This window comes from Leguminivora glycinivorella, chromosome 25 (genome assembly GCF_023078275.1).
Source record: "Leguminivora glycinivorella isolate SPB_JAAS2020 chromosome 25, LegGlyc_1.1, whole genome shotgun sequence".
Classification (NCBI taxonomy): Eukaryota; Metazoa; Arthropoda; class Insecta; order Lepidoptera; family Tortricidae; genus Leguminivora; species Leguminivora glycinivorella.
The window spans coordinates 1,104,921-1,123,449 of record NC_062995.1 but is presented as its reverse complement, the minus strand read 5'-3'; the positions used below and the strand labels follow the sequence as shown (position 1 = coordinate 1,123,449).

General features: G+C 42.6%; 2 protein-coding genes across 4 annotated transcripts; one reads left to right on the top strand and one right to left on the bottom strand.

Annotated features, from left to right (window-relative positions):
- The first annotated feature begins 10,332 nt into the window (after positions 1-10,332).
- LOC125239344 lies at positions 10,333-16,892 on the top strand. 3 transcript variants are annotated; one of them, XM_048146897.1, is made up of 3 exons: positions 14,097-14,229; positions 15,114-15,635; positions 16,645-16,892. In XM_048146897.1, the coding sequence occupies exons 1-2, from the start codon at positions 14,146-14,148 to the stop codon at positions 15,576-15,578; spliced, it is 549 nt and encodes a 182-aa protein (XP_048002854.1). In that variant the 5' UTR covers positions 14,097-14,145; the 3' UTR covers positions 15,579-15,635; positions 16,645-16,892. The 3 variants fall into 3 exon arrangements, with proteins under 3 accessions (XP_048002852.1, XP_048002853.1, XP_048002854.1); XM_048146895.1 differs by having other exon boundaries at positions 10,333-15,635; XM_048146896.1 differs by lacking the exon at positions 16,645-16,892 and having other exon boundaries at positions 10,333-14,229; positions 15,114-15,245.
- A 15-nt stretch (positions 16,893-16,907) lies between these two features.
- Positions 16,908-18,063, bottom strand: LOC125239488 (autotransporter adhesin BpaC-like). The gene has a single exon (XM_048147102.1). It carries the CDS (start codon positions 18,061-18,063, stop codon positions 17,074-17,076), a length of 990 nt encoding a protein of 329 aa, XP_048003059.1. The 3' UTR covers positions 16,908-17,073.
- Between the last annotated feature and the right edge of the window lie 466 nt (positions 18,064-18,529).

Here is an 18,529-nt window from a genome sequence, read left to right as displayed (position 1 = left end):
AAAAACGAGCAAGTGAAAGGATTCTATAGTTGAACCACGAGCGAAGCGAGTGGTTCGAGAATAGAATCCTGAACTTGTGTGTTTTTTAACACACGAGAAGTAAAATACATTTGCACCCGAGTGTAACACAAAACTTTTCCCCTCACTATAGCGAGGAAACTACAACGCAAAAAATGCGTTTATCACTGCTTCCAGTAGTTCCACAGGTGGTAAATCATCTTTATTACTAGATTCACCTACTTTTATCAATTTTAAACCAGTTAATTTGACTTTATTCAAGGTCAAATTACTTTACCCACTAGTGGATAAAATGCGTTTTTACCCGCTGGTATTAAAGGACAAAACACGTGTTTCCGAGCTAGTGAGGGGAAAAATTATTATTTTAATTGATGAATATTTTTAAAAACATACAAAAACTTTTGTACTAGGAGACGTCTGATCGCCGGAAGGGTAAGGAGGGCGCGCGCGCGCGCCTGTGGCGGCTGCTCGGGCGCGCGCCCAGCCTGGACACCGAGCCTGTGAGTACTACAATACGATACAACTGCGAAAAAACGAAGTTTCGAAACGAGTGCCGATAAATTAAAATGCTACCGAAGGGAGTGTTTTAAATCGACACGAGTTTCGACTTTCGGCGAGTTTCGGCCCTCCGAAGTTTCGACTTGACAAGAAGTGAACCACTTCTCGCACTAGTGCGCAAAAAAGACACCATCAGTGTGCGTAGCCGAATGCATTGCATAAACGCTAAACGCTCACGATAATATCTCTTTCGTAGCTATCTATCTCTATCGCTCTTGCATATTGGTGCGACAGAGCCAGACTACCTTACTGGCGACAGTCGCAGAAATGCCATTCGGCTACGGAGCCTGTACTGTAAACCATTTGTCTCACTGTCCAAATGTTGACGACCGGTCTGGCCTGGCAGGTATAGGTGAAAAACTTAAGAAGGCCACCTGTTGTATGTGTGAGTGACGTGTTCGAATAGAGAACACATATTTAAAATTAGTAACACAACACAAACAAAACAAACGTCCCCATTTCACCATAGGACCGCTAGACAATCGGCAATGCGGCATCGCTTCATGGTCAGTATTCCAAAAATACGTACTAAGCGTTTCGCTTCAACATTTCTTTTGCGAACCGCCAAGGAGTGGAATGCCCTGCCTGAGTCTGTGTTTCCGCACGAGTACAATCCAGGTCTCTTTAAAGCAAGAGTAAATAGGTATCTCATAGGTAAGCGTGCTCCACCGTAGACTGCATCATCACTTACCATCAGGTGTGATCGTGGTCAAACGTCTGCCTATCCATACTAAAAAAAAAAGCCTATTCGAACACGCCACTCACACATACAACAGGTGACCTTAAGTTTTTCACCTATAAGGTAGTGAAGCTACCTGCTAAACGGTGCCGGGTTCAAATCCCAGTGAGGGCAATTATTTGTGTGATGAGCATCATGGAGGTTTTCTATGTATACATACTATTATGAAAGTAATTATATTACGATTTTTTCGTAGTCTGAGGACGCTGGCCCCTCGGAGAAAGGACGCGACGACCCAGCCGGCGATGTTTGTCGAATCACGTGATTATATTTCTTTCACATTGTTGTCTTATTAGCAATACATCCAAGCCTGACCAGATATATATGACTACTAGCTTCTCCCTGTGTGGTGACGGGTTAAGAATTTCACCACCCCCTTTCTTCCCGTGGGTGTCGTAGAAGGCGATTGTGGGATATGGGTTAAATTGTGGCGTAGGCGAGAGGCTGGCAACCTGTCACTGCAATGTCACATTTTCGATTTCTTTCAACCCCTTTTTGCCAAGAGTGGCACTGAAGCTTTAGTAGTTTCATGTGCTCTGCCTACCCCTTCATGGGATACAGGCGTGATAGTATGTATGTATGTATGTAGCTTCTGCCCGCGGCTTCGCTCGCGTTAAATTCGAAATTTGTGGAATGGTCCATACAAACTTCCACCCCCCATTTTAGGGAAGTGATGGGTTAGAAAGAGACAAAACGTAGCCTATGTCACTCTCCATCCTCTCAACTATCTCCCACTTAAAAAATCACGTCAGTTCGATTTGCCGTGAGACGGGCAAACAAACAGACACACACACTTTCCCATTTATAATATTAGTACTCATAGTGTTGTGTTCCTGCCGGTGAGTAAGGCTGCCAGAGCTCAACGAGGGTGCGGTGTGCTGATGACGGGAGGACTTACGGAACTAACTTGTTCCGTCTATTGTCCTTTGAGTCGTCGGCAACCCGAACCCTCCTTAGAACTTGTGCACTCCTTTTTGCTGTGTACTTAACACAGCAAAAGGGAATGTACAAGTTTCTAATGGGGTGGCAACGCGCATGTGACACTGTTTGAGTCGCAGGCGTCCATAGGTTACGGTGACCGCTTTACATCAGGCGGGCCGTATGCTTGTTTGCCACCGACGTAGTATAAAAAATAAAATTGTATATATGACTATTGTCAAGAGGGCGCTGTTATTCTGATGTATGCGGTGACAGTTCAGTATAGTATGTAGTTCTAATGAAATTCCGCAAGATGGCGCGTAGTCATATTATTTCTGGTCAGGCTTAAATTTAATTAGTAGGGGGCGTTCATTTATAAAAAGAAGACTTGAATCTAAATATACAGATGTACTCACGTTAACACACCAACAATGGCGCACTACGTCAGAAACCGGTCGTTATTTATAAGGCGACTTGTAAGGCGAGAACCCGCCTAGCGGGTTCTCCAGCGTCTGAGCAAAGTTCACGAGTGCCCACCAGGCGGGTTCCTAAGTGTTAATGGACGCTCCCTTACTATGTTTCTATTTAATTTGCAATGTCTGCAATATGTTTGTTTGCGTCAAATCTTTAGTCTAAAACACATATGTAATAATTTTCCATAGCAAGACTGTGATAAATATGAAATACTAATATATAAAATGCAAAACTAAAATTTATAAACTGTAAAAGATATGTAAGTAATTTGTATAAAACAATTGGTCTGAATAAAAGGCTTATATTATTATTATTAAAACATATATCAAAGAGGTAAGTTATGAACAGACATCGTCACTTTTACAGCTATTTCGGTGCAGCATGGTAGAAATAATTAAAGGAATTCTTACATGTGTTTTCTAGGTAAGTAACACATTCAATACTAAAAACGACGCACTACGTCCAAAACCGGTCGTAATTTATAACTGCCCGCTTGTATGGTGAGAACCCGCCTAGCGGGTTCTCTGGCATCTGAGCAAAATTGACGAGTGCCCACCAGGCGGGTTCTTGGTTGCGAAAGTGTTAAGGCTCATTTTACTGTTATTAATCCTAATTAACTATTCCAGCTGGCTTTGGACATATATATTCCTTTAACGCGACAATGTTGTTGTTGATTGTCCTAGGGCACCCCATAGGTGCATAGGGCCTCCATAAGATTCTTCCACGCCTTTCTATCTTGAGCCACCGCCTTGGCATCGTTCCAACTCAGTCCGAACTCACGCAGCTCGTACTCTACGCTCCGCCTCCAGGTGTTAATGCGACAATGCGGTACCAAAGGAAAGGTTACCATGCTGGAAATGTTACGATGTCTGATCATATATTTTTCGAAACCTACTGAACTCAATGTTATATTAAGCTGGGCTTCTAGTCTAAACCTGGATAATTCCTACATAGTTTAATTTCCTTTTTGATTATAGAAATTAATTTTAAATGATTTTAACGTATTTATTTTTAAGTATTTTGCTGAAAAGGCTGTGCCTTATAGACATAGTTTAAGAACTGTTTGAAACTACCAGAGAAAAAATGGCGCACTACGTCAGAAACCCGTCGTAATTTATAACCAACTACTTGTATGGCGAGAACCCGTCCAGCGGGTTCTCCGTCATCCGAGCAAAGTTCTCGAGTGCCCACTAGGCGGGTTCTTGGTTGCGAAAGAGTGGTGTTAGCATTTGTTACTCTGAATGCCGGAACGTGTAAAAGTTGATTTTAATATGTAGACGGTTAACCAAATCTTGGCACTAAAAAAGGCTCTAAATTCAAATTTATGATGGGAACCTTTACCCCTACATTTTCAATCAATTTTATATTGTTATGGTTTGTTGATGATTCCGCCGAGGCTTAGAAAAGCACGCGTTTTATGAAGACAATAGGCGGGACGACTAAAAAAAAAACTAATTAGTCTGTTAGTTAGATTATCAAAGAATTTTAGACACGTATTTTTTCTTTTTTCTCGTAAACGAGAAATGACGACGGTACAGCGCGTTGAAGTTTCGCGTGACGTCACGCCTAGGTACAATTTTAAACGACGCAAAAACGAAGGGGTGTTATAAGTTTGACGTGTCTGTCTGTCTGTCGGTCGGTCGGTCGGTCAGTCTGTCTGTCTGACTGTCTGTTTGTCTGTGTGTGTGTCTGTCTGTGACATCGTAGCTCCCGAACGGATGAACCCATTTAGATTTAGTTTTTTTTTGTTTGAAAGCTGAGTTAGTCAGGAGTGTTCTTAGCCATGTTTCATGAAAATCGGTCCACTATGTCGCGGTCGGGGGTTTTTCAAAATTTTAATTTTGTGGTTAGGTCATTACTTAGAAGTGACGTCACAACTGTCACAAGCCACCACTCTGGAACTTTGATGCTCTATATCTTTGTATTTTTTCATTAATTAGAAAAAGCGAAAAATATGTGTTCAGTATTTTTGGACGATCTAATCTAACTGACGGACTAAACAGAATGCCATTTTTTTATGTAGTCGTCATCCCTATTGGCTGGCGAGCCAGTTTTAGTAACAAGATTTGGTTGACTGTCTATACATATATATTTTTTTTACTGTTAAGACACTATGGAATTTTAATTTGTTTTGAGTGAGTATTATTCTATAAATGTTGTTTTAAGTAGGATGTTTCAATTGTTTGCTATTTTTAAGAACCTATTATTTGGAAGTTAATAGATTTTTATAATACAGTAATACAGTATTTTTTTTTATGTAACCTATTTTCTTCCTATAATATCCATACTAATGTTATAAATGGGAAAGTGTGTGTGTTTGTCCGTCCTTGACGGCAAAACGGCGCTATGAATTGTCATGATTGTTTTAAGTGGAGACAGTTGAAGGGATGGAGAGTGACATAGGCTACTTTTTGTCTTTTTCTAACGCGAGCGAAGCCGCGGGTAAAAGCTAGTCCTTTATACTTTTCTATATAAAATAAGGTATAATTTTGTACCTTTTTGGTAAGGAACCCTAAAAAGCGCGTGTGTGCGTGAGAATTGACAGTCATGTTATTGGCAGTGCATTTAATTTAATTACGAAATAATGTTTAAACCCGTTAAAATAACTCTAATTAGTGTATAAAACTTACGAGAAGATACAAGCGTCATGGTGATGAAGTTTTAGGCGTTATGGTGAGCTCTAATTGTGTATTTAGATCGAAACAAAGCCTAAAATTATAACGGTACTTCCAAAAATAACACTCACACATTCAAACATAAAATAAAAGGATTAGTTAGTTAAAATATCAAGTAAAAACTGCGGTATTTACCGGCTGAGTTTGACGGCTTTTGACGACTGACACTGACAGCTACAAACTGACGTTGAAGTGTCACATGAACGAGGTACGTTCAGAAACAATAAGACATTAAAAGGGCGACGAACGACTTCACACCGTCCTCAACAAAGGCAGTGTTCCAAATCATCACACATTATTATTTTTTTTAGATCAGTTTTTTGTAATTACTTTTGTTGTTCAAATTAATAAAAATGACCACTAGAAGGCAGTATCTACAAGAGAGTCTATCTAAGACCCAAGATGAGCTCAAAAGTCAACAAGCTTTATGTGATAGACTACTAGAAGAGCGAGAGGAAAATGAGGCCGAAATTAAGACCATTGTGTCACGTAACTCGCTATTAAAGCGCCAACTAAACGAGCTGTCTAATCAACTAGCGGAGACTGAAGAACAAAGAAATTCTCTGCAGGTCTTGGTAGACGGCTTTCGAAAATGTCAATCAGTGCACGAGACTGCTCTCGAAAAAATCTCTTGCCTGCAGATACAGCTTGGAGAAGCCCAAGATGAAATTCATATTTTAAAACAAGACAAAGGGCAAGATGATCTAATATACACACTGTCCGAGGAACTGTCATCATTGTCATCCTTGTCGCGACCAACGCGAAACTATAGAGCCCCAAGAATATTCCCCTGCGGCAACACTGGCGGCGCCCTCTGGGTGGAGCCATAGTAAGTATCTCAAAGTTGTCAAACTACGTGCCACGTAGACATTCCACGAGGCGCGAGAAACGCGCCAGTACTTAAAAGTGTAACACACAGTGAAGTGATCCACGTGCTATCCAGATATTGCAGAGACGACTAAAGCTAAGTATTTATTTATACTTGGTGGCTCACAGTGGTGTAATGGTATCTCTTACAATTGTTTCCATATCTAACTAAAGGCTATTACCTCGATTATCTTAGTAACAGACAAGGCGCACTAAAGGTGCCACTAGGTGCCGAGTTGTCTATCTAAATAGTAAGTATGGTACTCAATCCTGGAAGACTAGTTCTCCAGAGGCGCAAGCAGACAAGGCACGCTAAAGGTGCCGGTAAGTGACAGGTAGACACACTTAGAATAAGCATGCATGCTCAATCATGGTGAGACCGCGGCGTGCTCGGCTCAGCCCGGGGGTCGAGGTCGCCGGGGTCGAGGGGCACGTCGGCGGCGTACCTGGCTCAGCCCGGGGGTCGAGGTCGCCGGGGGTCGAGAGGTACGTCGACGGCTCACTGTTCTCAATCCTGGTAAGACTAGATCGCCAGAGGGTGAGGTGCAAGTCCACGGCGTGCTCGGCTCAGCCCGGGGGTCGAGGTCGCCGGGGGTCGAGGGCACGTCGGCGGCGTACCTGGCTCAGCCCGGAAAGACGAGGTCGCCGGGGGTCGAGAGGTACGCCGACGGCCCTCACTGTTATCAATCCTGGAAGACGAGTTCTCCAGAAGAGTCGGTATGATAGGTACGAGGGTGTTGACAGTTCAGCACGTCCTCACACCCGCCGAGCTCCAGACAGACGTGCCGTAGTGTGGCGGTACGTCTCGACTATCCACTTGGGCGTGTAGGCGTCCGAGGAAGATGTATTTGGTGTACCCTGTCTGGTTGAATAAGATCAATCCTTAGTATGAGTAGTATGACGATGATGTATGTTCTAAGGGACGGTTGTTAGGAGAATACCATATTCATGAGTACTTAAAACCCACAGATCACGGAGTGACAATCAGCCGCCGTAACATAAAAGCAAGCGAAGCAGATCAGAGGCTCACCTGGCCCCGAGAAGGTTGGGACAGCGTGAGCGTGGATGAGGAATCATCTATAGAAATGTCAGGTATGTATACCATGCATTCTGTTTGGTGGTCAGTATATATATTGACCACACACACACAAATAAGTTGCCATCCTTCTCCTTTACGGACTCGTAAATGTACCGTAGGCGGCTAGGAGAGGGGTGGCGACAATGGTGGTTAGTGCTGGGATTGAACAGATATAGAATCAAGGCATAACCTAAAATGAATGCAAGGTATACTATCCTAACATTAAACGTATTATTCTAAGAAAAATAACATGTGTGTGTCAATAGTAACAAAAATTGCAAGATTTGTACTTTAAGTACACGTGCGGAATCATATAATTACAGGGTCTGGTTCAACATCAATTTTGGCTCATTTAGTTATGAAAGTTACTTCAAGAGCTCAATAAGTGAAGACTTTTAAGAATAAAGTAATTTTATTGACTGTGTAATACGGCAGGATATGAGAAAATACATCATGGAGTACTCTCTCGGCTAAAGGATGGTTTACTTACTTATAAGATACATTTTATTCCCCGTATAAGAAAAAAGGCTCAATTGTTATAAATAATGTTTAAAAAATAAAAGTATGAAGATTTCAGTATTCGTCCGAATTTATGAAATTAAAAATTCATTATTCAAAAATAAAAGGTCATGTTATTGAACAAAGTTGCTTCAGTTGCTTCCGGGATACGTCACGAATACGTCTCTGATTGGCCAAAAGCGAAACATGGCGGCCATCGCGCCATCGCGGCGGCCATAGCACGAAGTAGTGTTGCTACAGTTACAGTAAGAAGATTACCCGAAATGTCGGGAGAAAATTACGACTCGAAAGGATTAACCGGATAACTTCAGTGAAGAGAAGAAATTATTTTACAAACGGATTCGACTTGGAAGGCAGTAATGAGAATTTTCTTATAAGATGAATGTGTAATTAAGTCAAACGGTCATACTGAACTGTGTATAGATATAAGTCGGTAAGAATTTTGTCTTTGTGTTCGTAATTATATTGGATTGATTAGTATATAAGCTAGAAGATCTTTTCAGGGATAAGAAGAGAAGCACTAGCCTATGGTATACTGCAGGTATATCTTATAAGTCTTATAAGACAAGCGTAAAATAAGAAGGGGCAGAGGAATTTTCCGCTTTGAATTTTACTTGATACATGTGTGTTAAACTTAATTAGAATTAAGATTTTAGTATTAAGTATTTGTATAAAAGTAATAACGATGCATCTAAAAGGACCGAAGAAGAAACAAGTTACGGTTAGTTTATTCGTTAAATATGTCAGAAATCAGGGAGTTCTGACTAAGGCTGGCAACACTAATTCCCGTAGAGAATACGCTTTACTTTGAAACTTTGTTTACGGAGAAGCTGCAACAGCGCTGGTTTCCAAGAAGTTTGCATCCAGTTTATAGGTAAGATGCAGTTGTTTTGTACAATTTCAAGTGCTTTATAGAAGAATTAAATTGGTGAATGAGTACGATTATTGAAAATATGTGTATTTTACGTCATAGGAAGACAAAAACACGAACCGGCCTCCGTGAACCATCACGGACTCGACACATACCACCGGATTAGACGAGAAAAGAGAAAAGAAATTCCTCGGTAAGTTTTTAAATAACTACTTCGTCATCACATGAAGTTTGTTCAAAGAAAAACCAATCGTCAGCTAATTTGCCGTAAAGTTAGCGAAAACGACCTCGTGGTTTTTGCAAAGAAACATGGCGTGTTTAAAGTTCTAAAGTAGAAATAAAGTTAGTTAAGTAAGAATATTACAGTCAATATTCAAGTTTTAACATCCGTATTACGTTTTATTAGAGATATCTTGAATATTTTGACATTGTACTTGTTATTGGCGAAGATTAACTTGGATGAAGAAATGTATTTGCAGCGGAGTCAAAATGGCGAATTCTAGTATTCTTTAAAAGTTTAGAGAAGCTTTTAACATCGTGAGATATTATGTTATGCATATCTCGCATATTTTTCCTGAACTCACAATGTTGTTTACTTATTCCTTAAAGAACTTTGAGAAAGTTTTTTTTTATGTTGATTGTGTGTATATGTGAATTAACATCTTCTTTACAGGTTTAGTATAAGAAGTGAATTTGTGTCAATAGTGTTCGTTAAAATACGTCATACAAATTAAATACAAAAATAAAACAAATGAGTAAGCTGAATGAGTGAAAGTGACAATGCAAAGTTATATTATAGTTACCTGCGTGTAAACGTCAACGTTACTGACAAGCACTGATAAGAAGTGATAAGTCTTAACATAAATTTGAGTTCAATAACATGTCTGTGTGTATGTTATGTTTACAGATATTCCAATTTTCTTTAGTGATATTCAATTTAAAGTGAAATAATTTAAATTTGGAAATAAAAGAACTCATTAATTAAATTAATTTTAAAGTGAAAGTATTAAAGTTTCAAATAAGAGTCCTCATAAATTAAATTAAATTTTAATCTTTTGTTACTTTTAACTATTGAGTGTTGTTTTCCATAATAAGAATAGATTAATAAAAAATAAACAATTCCTCATTTCTAGTAGCATTCTAAAATAATTAAAGAAAATGTCAGAAACCTATCCTTGTGAAGGATAATTAAATAGACTTTTCCCAATAAGAGTTTTAATAAAAGATACTAGTTTATAGTATATATTTCTGTACCTTCCAGGACAAGATGGACGAGATTCTCTTAATCAGACTTCGAATCACCAGTGAAAAAATTGGTGCTGAATTGGAAACAATACCCAGTACGGTTCGGTCAGAAAACATAGGACAGGCTCAGGTCGTCTATAACAGACTGCAAGCTGCAGTGAATAGGCTCAACGCTAATTTATCAGAATACTTTCGTTTAGCTACAACTCCTGCATCAGATGAAATTTTCTTGATTAGTGGCCAGCAGCTTTTAGCAGAAGAGACTTTAGCAGAACTCAAGGCGAAGATCGACCAAGTCACCGTATCCCGTGAGACCCAGGAAAAGCCGCCCGAAGTGAATTCCTCTTGTCGACTACCGAAACTACAACTACAGGTTTATAACGGGGATGTGCTTTCCTGGTGCGAATTTTGGGATAGTTTTAGCAGCAATATCGACTCAAGAAACTTACCTGATGTAGACAAGCTGTCTTATCTTAAAACTTCAGTGACGGGTGATGCTAAGAAAGCTATTGATGGCCTGCCTACCACTAACGGAAACTATAAGATAGCGGTCACTCTACTAAAGGAACGTTTTGGCGAGAAAGCTCATCTGATTGATGCCCACTATGCTACATTATACAAAATCGAAGCGGCAAAAAGCAGCGCAGAAGATTGTAGAAGAACTTTCAACGAGGTGGAGCGCAATCTTAAAATCCTAGAGTCTCTTGGCGAAAACACCAACCACAACCATCTTCGTTTCATGATTTTGGAGAAATTTCCTTCGGATTTAATATACGAAATAAAGTTGAAAATTCAGAATGAGTCCACACAAGAACTCCGGGAACAATTGAATAAAATTATCACTGCAAAGGAAGATGCAGAGAGAATTGCTGGAAGGAAACGATCACATGAGGTAGATGACAGCACTGTCGGTACCCTGCATGTGAACGCAAAGCGTGCGAAGAGAATGCATCATTTCCAACAGGGAAATAATACCTCAAATACTCAACATTATCAAGGAAGTACTAATAGAAAAGGACTAAATAGAAAAGGAAAATTTCAAAGGGCCAATGAACCCAAAAAAGGAAGCAAACCGAGCGTATCTAATGTTGCAACATCTGCTAACAGATCTGCAACTGTTAACCCAAAGGAAAAAGGGAAAATCTTAGGTTGTATATTCTGCAACGGCAAACACCGCAATTATACGTGCCAGGACGCTTCTACTTTAGAGGAAAGAAAGAAGCGGTTGACCGGAAGATGCTTTATATGCTTTAGGAAGAATCATCTTGTAAAGGACTGTAAGGAAAACTGGACTTGCAGACTTTGCCCAGGAAAGGAAAGGCACAACATGGCCTTATGCCCTTCAAATTTTCCAAAGGATCCCAAAACAAAGAAACAGTCTTGACTATTTCAGAAAGAGGAATCACCACTCTACAGACAGCTGTTGTTTATGCTAACCCCTTAGGTGATAAGAATAATGTATTGTGTAAATACCGTTTAATTTTAGACCCAGGGTCTCAACGTTCTTATGTCACATTTCAAGCGGCCAAGGAGTTGAAGCTTCCAGTCGAAGAAGAAAGTCTCTTGACAATTTTCACCTTCGGTGAAGATCCTCCGAAGGAAATACATAGTCCTATAGTGATTCTACAGTTAGTAACTAGAACAAATAAGAAGATAGTTATACAAGCTAACTGTGTCCAACGCATTTCAAGAGGATTCATCCCAAATGTCAAGTTACGGGGCGTACCCGAGTCTTATGTACTGGCGGATGATGGTTCTGTAAGCGGACAGGTGCAGATTCTAATCGGAAACGACTACTACTTTAACATTATTTATGAAACTAAGATACAACTAGATAGTAACTTGTTTCTAGTGGATTCTGCCCTTGGATGGATAGTCAGTGGCAAGACGGAACCACAGCTTGAAGAGGAATCATATGTAGTGACTTATGCTCAAACTTGTATTGAAACGAAGCTTCATCAACCAGATTCACCTCTTTGTGATGGAGACATTAAAAACCTTTGGGAATTGGAATGTATAGGAATTTGTGATTCACCTAAAGCAACAAGAGAAGAAGAAGCTATTAAAAATTTTAATGAAACTACAGTAAAAATTAACAATAGATACACGGTAAGCTGGCCATGGATAACTTATCCGCCTGACTTACCTAATAACTTTGGAATCGCCTTTGGGCGTCTGTCAAGTTTACTGAAGCGCATGGACCAAGAAACCTTAATGTCATACGACGATACATTTAAACAACAATTAGCTAAGGGTATAATAGAAGTCGTACCCACATCAGGAACGTCAACTGGTAACGCTATTCACTACCTACCCTTCCATGGAGTACGTCATCGAGGAAAACCTATGCGAATCGTGTATGATGCTAGTTCCAAGAGTAACAAGAACACCAAGAGTCTGAACGAGTGCTTATACAGAGGACCACTCATGCTTGAAGACCTTACAGGGTTACTCATCAAATTCAGGACACATCACATAGGATTGACGTCCGACATAGAAAAGGCGTTTTTACAGATGGCATTACACGAGAAGGATCGTGACGTTACCAGATTCTTATGGCTTAAAGATACCTCTAAACCAGTATCTCAGGATAACCTACTTTACCTAAGATTCTGCAGAGTTCCATTCGGCGTGATATCTTCACCGTTTCTACTGAATGCGACTATTAAAGAACATTTAAATAATGCAGAAGATCAGCATGTCAGGCAGAAAGCGAATGACATATACGTAGACAACTTTGTTTCAGGCTGTAGTACTACAGCTGAAGCAATAGAGCTTTGCAAAAGTTTAAAAGGATCTTTTCAAGATATTTCAATGTCACTCAGGGATTGGAGTTCTAACTCCGAAGAATTCATGAAGATGGTCCCTGATACATGTAAAGAAAACAAGATAAAAGTACTTGGCTTAGAGTGGGACATAAAAAAGGACACCCTCCAGCTGAAGCCCAACCTCCAAGAGGAAGCAGTCACAAAAAGAGGAATACTGAAGACTATCGCATCAATTTATGACCCGTGCGGTTACGCGGCACCTCATACATTATCAGCTAAACTTTTTCTGCAAGGACTTTGGAAGGCCGGAGTATCTTGGGACTCACCATTATCAAGCGAGCTAACAGAAGAGTGGAACATCATCCGACAGAACCTAGAAGTCATAGGAAAGGTATCGGTGGATAGATGTTACATGAAGACACCAACGGAAGCGAATTACCAACTGCACTGCTTCACAGATGCTTCACTACAAGCCTACGCAGCATCGGTGTTTCTAGTCTGTGGCTCGAAGAAAAGCTTTATCATGGGTAAATCCCGTCTGATACCAACCAAGGATCAAGATAACCTCAAGATACCCCGTCTAGAACTTCTGGGAGTACTGATAGGCTGTAGACTGATGAAGTTCGTCCTTAAGTTTCTGCAACAGAAAATAGTAAGACAAGTCTTATGGACCGATAGTCAGATTGTCATCGAATGGTGTAAGTCTAACAAACTACTTCCTCCCTTCGTTGCCAGACGAGTAGAAGAAATCAAGACAAACAAAGACCTGGAGATAAGATATCTACCATCAAGCTTGAACCCAGCAGATGTAGGCACAAGACCCCTTCGTGCAGAGGAGGATAAGGAGAAATGGCTGAATGGTCCGCAGTTTATAACAGAAGATCCACAGAAATGGCCAACCACATCCGGCAGTGAGCCAACCAGTTCTCTTCTGACAGGGGAGGGTCTTGGGTTCCAAGAAGACATAGAGATGGTCGATAAAGAAGATCCAGTTGTTAATGTCAACCCGATGAAAACGGAGGAAATTATAACACCAAATGAAGTGATAGGAAATAATCAGTCAACAGACGACAAGCTTCATAAATTAAAAGAAATTCAAGCTAAATATTTTCCTCTAGAGGTAGAAGGAAAAGAAACCAATCTAAGTCGAAACTTAGGAGTATTCAAGGACATTGATGACCTATTGAGATGCAAAGGTCGTATGAAAAACGCAAACTGGTCGTTCGACAAACGATACCCTATACTCATACCAAAAGAGTCAGATTTCACGAAGGAAATTATAATGAAAACTCATCAAGAGAACAAACATGTAGGTGTCAGCCACACGCTTGATAAAATAAGAGAAATGTATTGGATTCCTCAAGGAAGAAGTAAAGTCCAACGGATATTAAAGGGATGCCCTGAATGTATGAAACATGATGGAGGACCTTATAGACTACCAGAAACCCCTGCTCTTCCTAAAGAGAGAGTCAATTACAGCTCTCCTTTTACGTACGTTGGAACAGACTACCTGGGACCACTTCTAGTTAACAACGGGAATGGCAGTTGTAAAAGATGGATTAGCCTTTATACATGTTTAGCGGTAAGAGCCATTCACCTGGAAGTGGTAAAGGATCTAACAGCGGAAGAAGGTCTTCTGGCCTTAAAAAGGATGATATCAGCGAGAGGCGTGCCTACCTTAATTACATCTGACAACGCAGCTCATTACAAGTTACTTTCTGAAATTCTTCAAGACCCATATTGCATAGAAAAGGAGATTAAATGGAAATTCATACCGCAATTAGCCCCATGGCATGGAGGATTTTACGAAAGGTTGATTGGCTTAACCAAGAATTGTATGAAGAAAACCTTACAAAAACACTTATTGAATGACAGCCAGCTGGCAACAACAGTTAAGGAAATAGAAGCAGTACTTAACACAAGACCTTTAACCTACGTGGATTCAGAACCTGACCACGTATTAAAACCCTCAGACTTTCTTACCATGGGAAAATGTATCGTAATGGAAACGTCGAGCATGGATCCTATTACGTCACATGGGACAGTAACCAAAGACAATCTAATTAAAGGTTGGAAGAAAGCGCTCATCATTCTACGAGAATTCAAAGAGATGTTTGAGAACAGGTATCTCCTAAATTTGAGAGAAAGATACTCCCATCATCCTAAGGAGCCTAGAGTGACTTCAAAATTAACGCCAAAAATAGGTCAGATAGTGCAAATAAAAGGCGACACGAAGAATAGGATCAATTGGAAAGTTGGGAAAATAGTATCTTTAAAGGAAGGCGCCGATGGTTTATGTAGAGTAGCCACGGTCCAAGTAGGAGATACAATATATACAAGATCTATCGCGCATCTCTACCCGTTAGAGATCGAAGATGGAGAGGAACAGTGTAAACAAACGTCACATGAAGAAAGCGTAGAAGAATCTGTACAGGTTCCTGACGTCCCACATCCAACAAGAAGGGACGACGTGATGAAAGAATCCACTAACGACATTCTTAAGACTTCTGAGCAGAAATCTTATCAATTAACAGAATTAAACGAGTCAGAAGAAATACCGTCTGATTCAGTCTTATTAGAGCCTGCATCTAGTCAGTTACACGAGCCTGAGCCTAAGTCCATACCCGAACCAGACCCACTCGCAGTCAAAGACATGACGTTCTGCGAGAACACTGATCCTGAAACGCACCACCTAGAGAACATCGCGTCGACTGAACATCACGACGAGTCCAGACCTAAGAGAGCAGCGGCGCTTCGTGCTCTTGAGAAGATTAAGGAGTGGACCAGCAACTTAGTCGCAGTTTTGCTGCCTGTAGTGGGGAGTGTCGCGACCAACGCGAAACTATAGAGCCCCAAGAATATTCCCCTGCGGCAACACTGGCGGCGCCCTCTGGGTGGAGCCATAGTAAGTATCTCAAAGTTGTCAAACTACGTGCCACGTAGACATTCCACGAGGCGCGAGAAACGCGCCAGTACTTAAAAGTGTAACACACAGTGAAGTGATCCACGTGCTATCCAGATATTGCAGAGACGACTAAAGCTAAGTATTTATTTATACTTGGTGGCTCACAGTGGTGTAATGGTATCTCTTACAATTGTTTCCATATCTAACTAAAGGCTATTACCTCGATTATCTTAGTAACAGACAAGGCGCACTAAAGGTGCCACTAGGTGCCGAGTTGTCTATCTAAATAGTAAGTATGGTACTCAATCCTGGAAGACTAGTTCTCCAGAGGCGCAAGCAGACAAGGCACGCTAAAGGTGCCGGTAAGTGACAGGTAGACACACTTAGAATAAGCATGCATGCTCAATCATGGTGAGACCGCGGCGTGCTCGGCTCAGCCCGGGGGTCGAGGTCGCCGGGGGTCGAGGGGCACGTCGGCGGCGTACCTGGCTCAGCCCGGGGGTCGAGGTCGCCGGGGGTCGAGAGGTACGTCGACGGCTCACTGTTCTCAATCCTGGTAAGACTAGATCGCCAGAGGGTGAGGTGCAAGTCCACGGCGTGCTCGGCTCAGCCCGGGGGTCGAGGTCGCCGGGGGTCGAGGGGCACGTCGGCGGCGTACCTGGCTCAGCCCGGAAAGACGAGGTCGCCGGGGGTCGAGAGGTACGCCGACGGCCCTCACTGTTATCAATCCTGGAAGACGAGTTCTCCAGAAGAGTCGGTATGATAGGTACGAGGGTGTTGACAGTTCAGCACGTCCTCACACCCGCCGAGCTCCAGACAGACGTGCCGTAGTGTGGCGGTACGTCTCGACTATCCACTTGGGCGTGTAGGCGTCCGAGGAAGATGTATTTGGTGTACCCTGTCTGGTTGAATAAGATCAATCCTTAGTATGAGTAGTATGACGATGATGTATGTTCTAAGGGACGGTTGTTAGGAGAATACCATATTCATGAGTACTTAAAACCCACAGATCACGGAGTGACAATCAGCCGCCGTAACATAAAAGCAAGCGAAGCAGATCAGAGGCTCACCTGGCCCCGAGAAGGTTGGGACAGCGTGAGCGTGGATGAGGAATCATCTATAGAAATGTCAGGTATGTATACCATGCATTCTGTTTGGTGGTCAGTATATATATTGACCACACACACACAAATAAGTTGCCATCCTTCTCCTTTACGGACTCGTAAATGTACCGTAGGCGGCTAGGAGAGGGGTGGCGACAATCCTCTTCCGACTCTTGTAATAGTTTCCACTACGATATTAAAAAACTAGTGAAGAGACATTCGAAGACAACAAACAAAATTAAGCAAAGATCTCAAATTAAGCACTGTATGAGGATTTGTAGAAAATATATCAGATCAAAGAAAGAGTCTTTGAAGATGACTGATAAACTATTAAATCAGAGAGCTGAGCTCGAAACTCTAAGTTCAAAATTAAGCTCTGCTAACAAAGAGATACAGGAGCTCTCCACTGCTACGTTAGAACTTACTTTGCTAAGCAAACATAACCGAGAATTGACAGAGTCGCTTATAGATAGTTTTTTAACTGCGGCTGAGCCCTCGCCGCTCTCGACTGATCCCTCGCCGCTCTCGGCTGAGCCCTCGCCGCTCTCGGCTGAGCCCTCGCCGCTCTCGGCTGAGCCCTCGCCGCTCTCGGCTGAGCCCTCGCCGCTCTCGGCTGAGCCCTCGCCGCTCTCGACTGAGCCCTCGCTGCCCTCGGCTGAGCCCTCGCCGCCCTCGGCTGAGCCCTCGCCGCTCTCGGCTGAGCCCTCGCCGCTCTCGGCTGACCCCTCGCCGCTCTCGACTGAGCCCTCGCCGCCCTCGGCTGAGCCCTCGCCGCTCTCGGCTGAGCCCTCGCCGCCTTCGGCTGAGCCCTCGCCGCTCTCGACTGAGCCCTCGCCGCTCTCGGCTGAGCCCTCGCCGCCTTCGGCTGAGCCCTCGCCGCTCTCGACTGATCCCTCGCCGCTCTCGGCTGAGCCCTCGCCGCTCTCGGCTGAGCCCTCGCCGCTCTCGGCTGAGCCCTCGCCGCTCTCGGCTGAGCCCTCGCCGCTCTCGGCTGAGCCCTCGCCGCTCTCGGCTGAGCCCTCGCCGCTCTCGACTGAGCCCTCGCTGCCCTCGGCTGAGCCCTCGCTGCCCTCGGCTGAGCCCTCGCCGCCCTCGGCTGAGCCCTCGCCGCTCTCGGCTGAGCCCTCGCCGCTCTCGGCTGACCCCTCGCCGCTCTCGACTGAGCCCTCGCCGCCCTCGGCTGAGCCCTCGCCGCTCTCGGCTGAGCCCTCGCCGCCTTCGGCTGAGCCCTCGCCGCTCTCGACTGATCCCTCGCCGCTCTCGGATGAGCCCTCGCCGCCCTCGGCTGAGCCCTCACCGAGCGCGCTGACACCAAATATAGTCATGTATTGTGATGAGATCGGTAAAAACATTGGCACACTTCTTCATAGATATTGTGGGGAGCAAAGAATTATTAGCACCTGCATGCCACGTAATAACTTTGAGAATATTTTAAATCAAATGACGAGAGACAATAACATCCATTCTAATACGACATTGATTATATTTATAGGAAACGTAGATAAAATTAATAAAAATGACATAATTAGATATCATGACATTCTAAATGGCCTCATAATAAAACAAATTGTATTGTTCTCTTTCCCTTACTGCCAGCAGTTGTCACGAGCGGAAAATGAACTTAGACATAAGTTAAACTTACAAATGTACAATCTCTGTGCGTATAATAAAAACATCCATATTATTGACACTAACAGATACGTTAGACATTTTTACACTTTGAACAGAGGTAAATGTTACCTCAAATATTACTGTAGAAAACAGATAGCTAAGTCGCTATCATACTTTTTT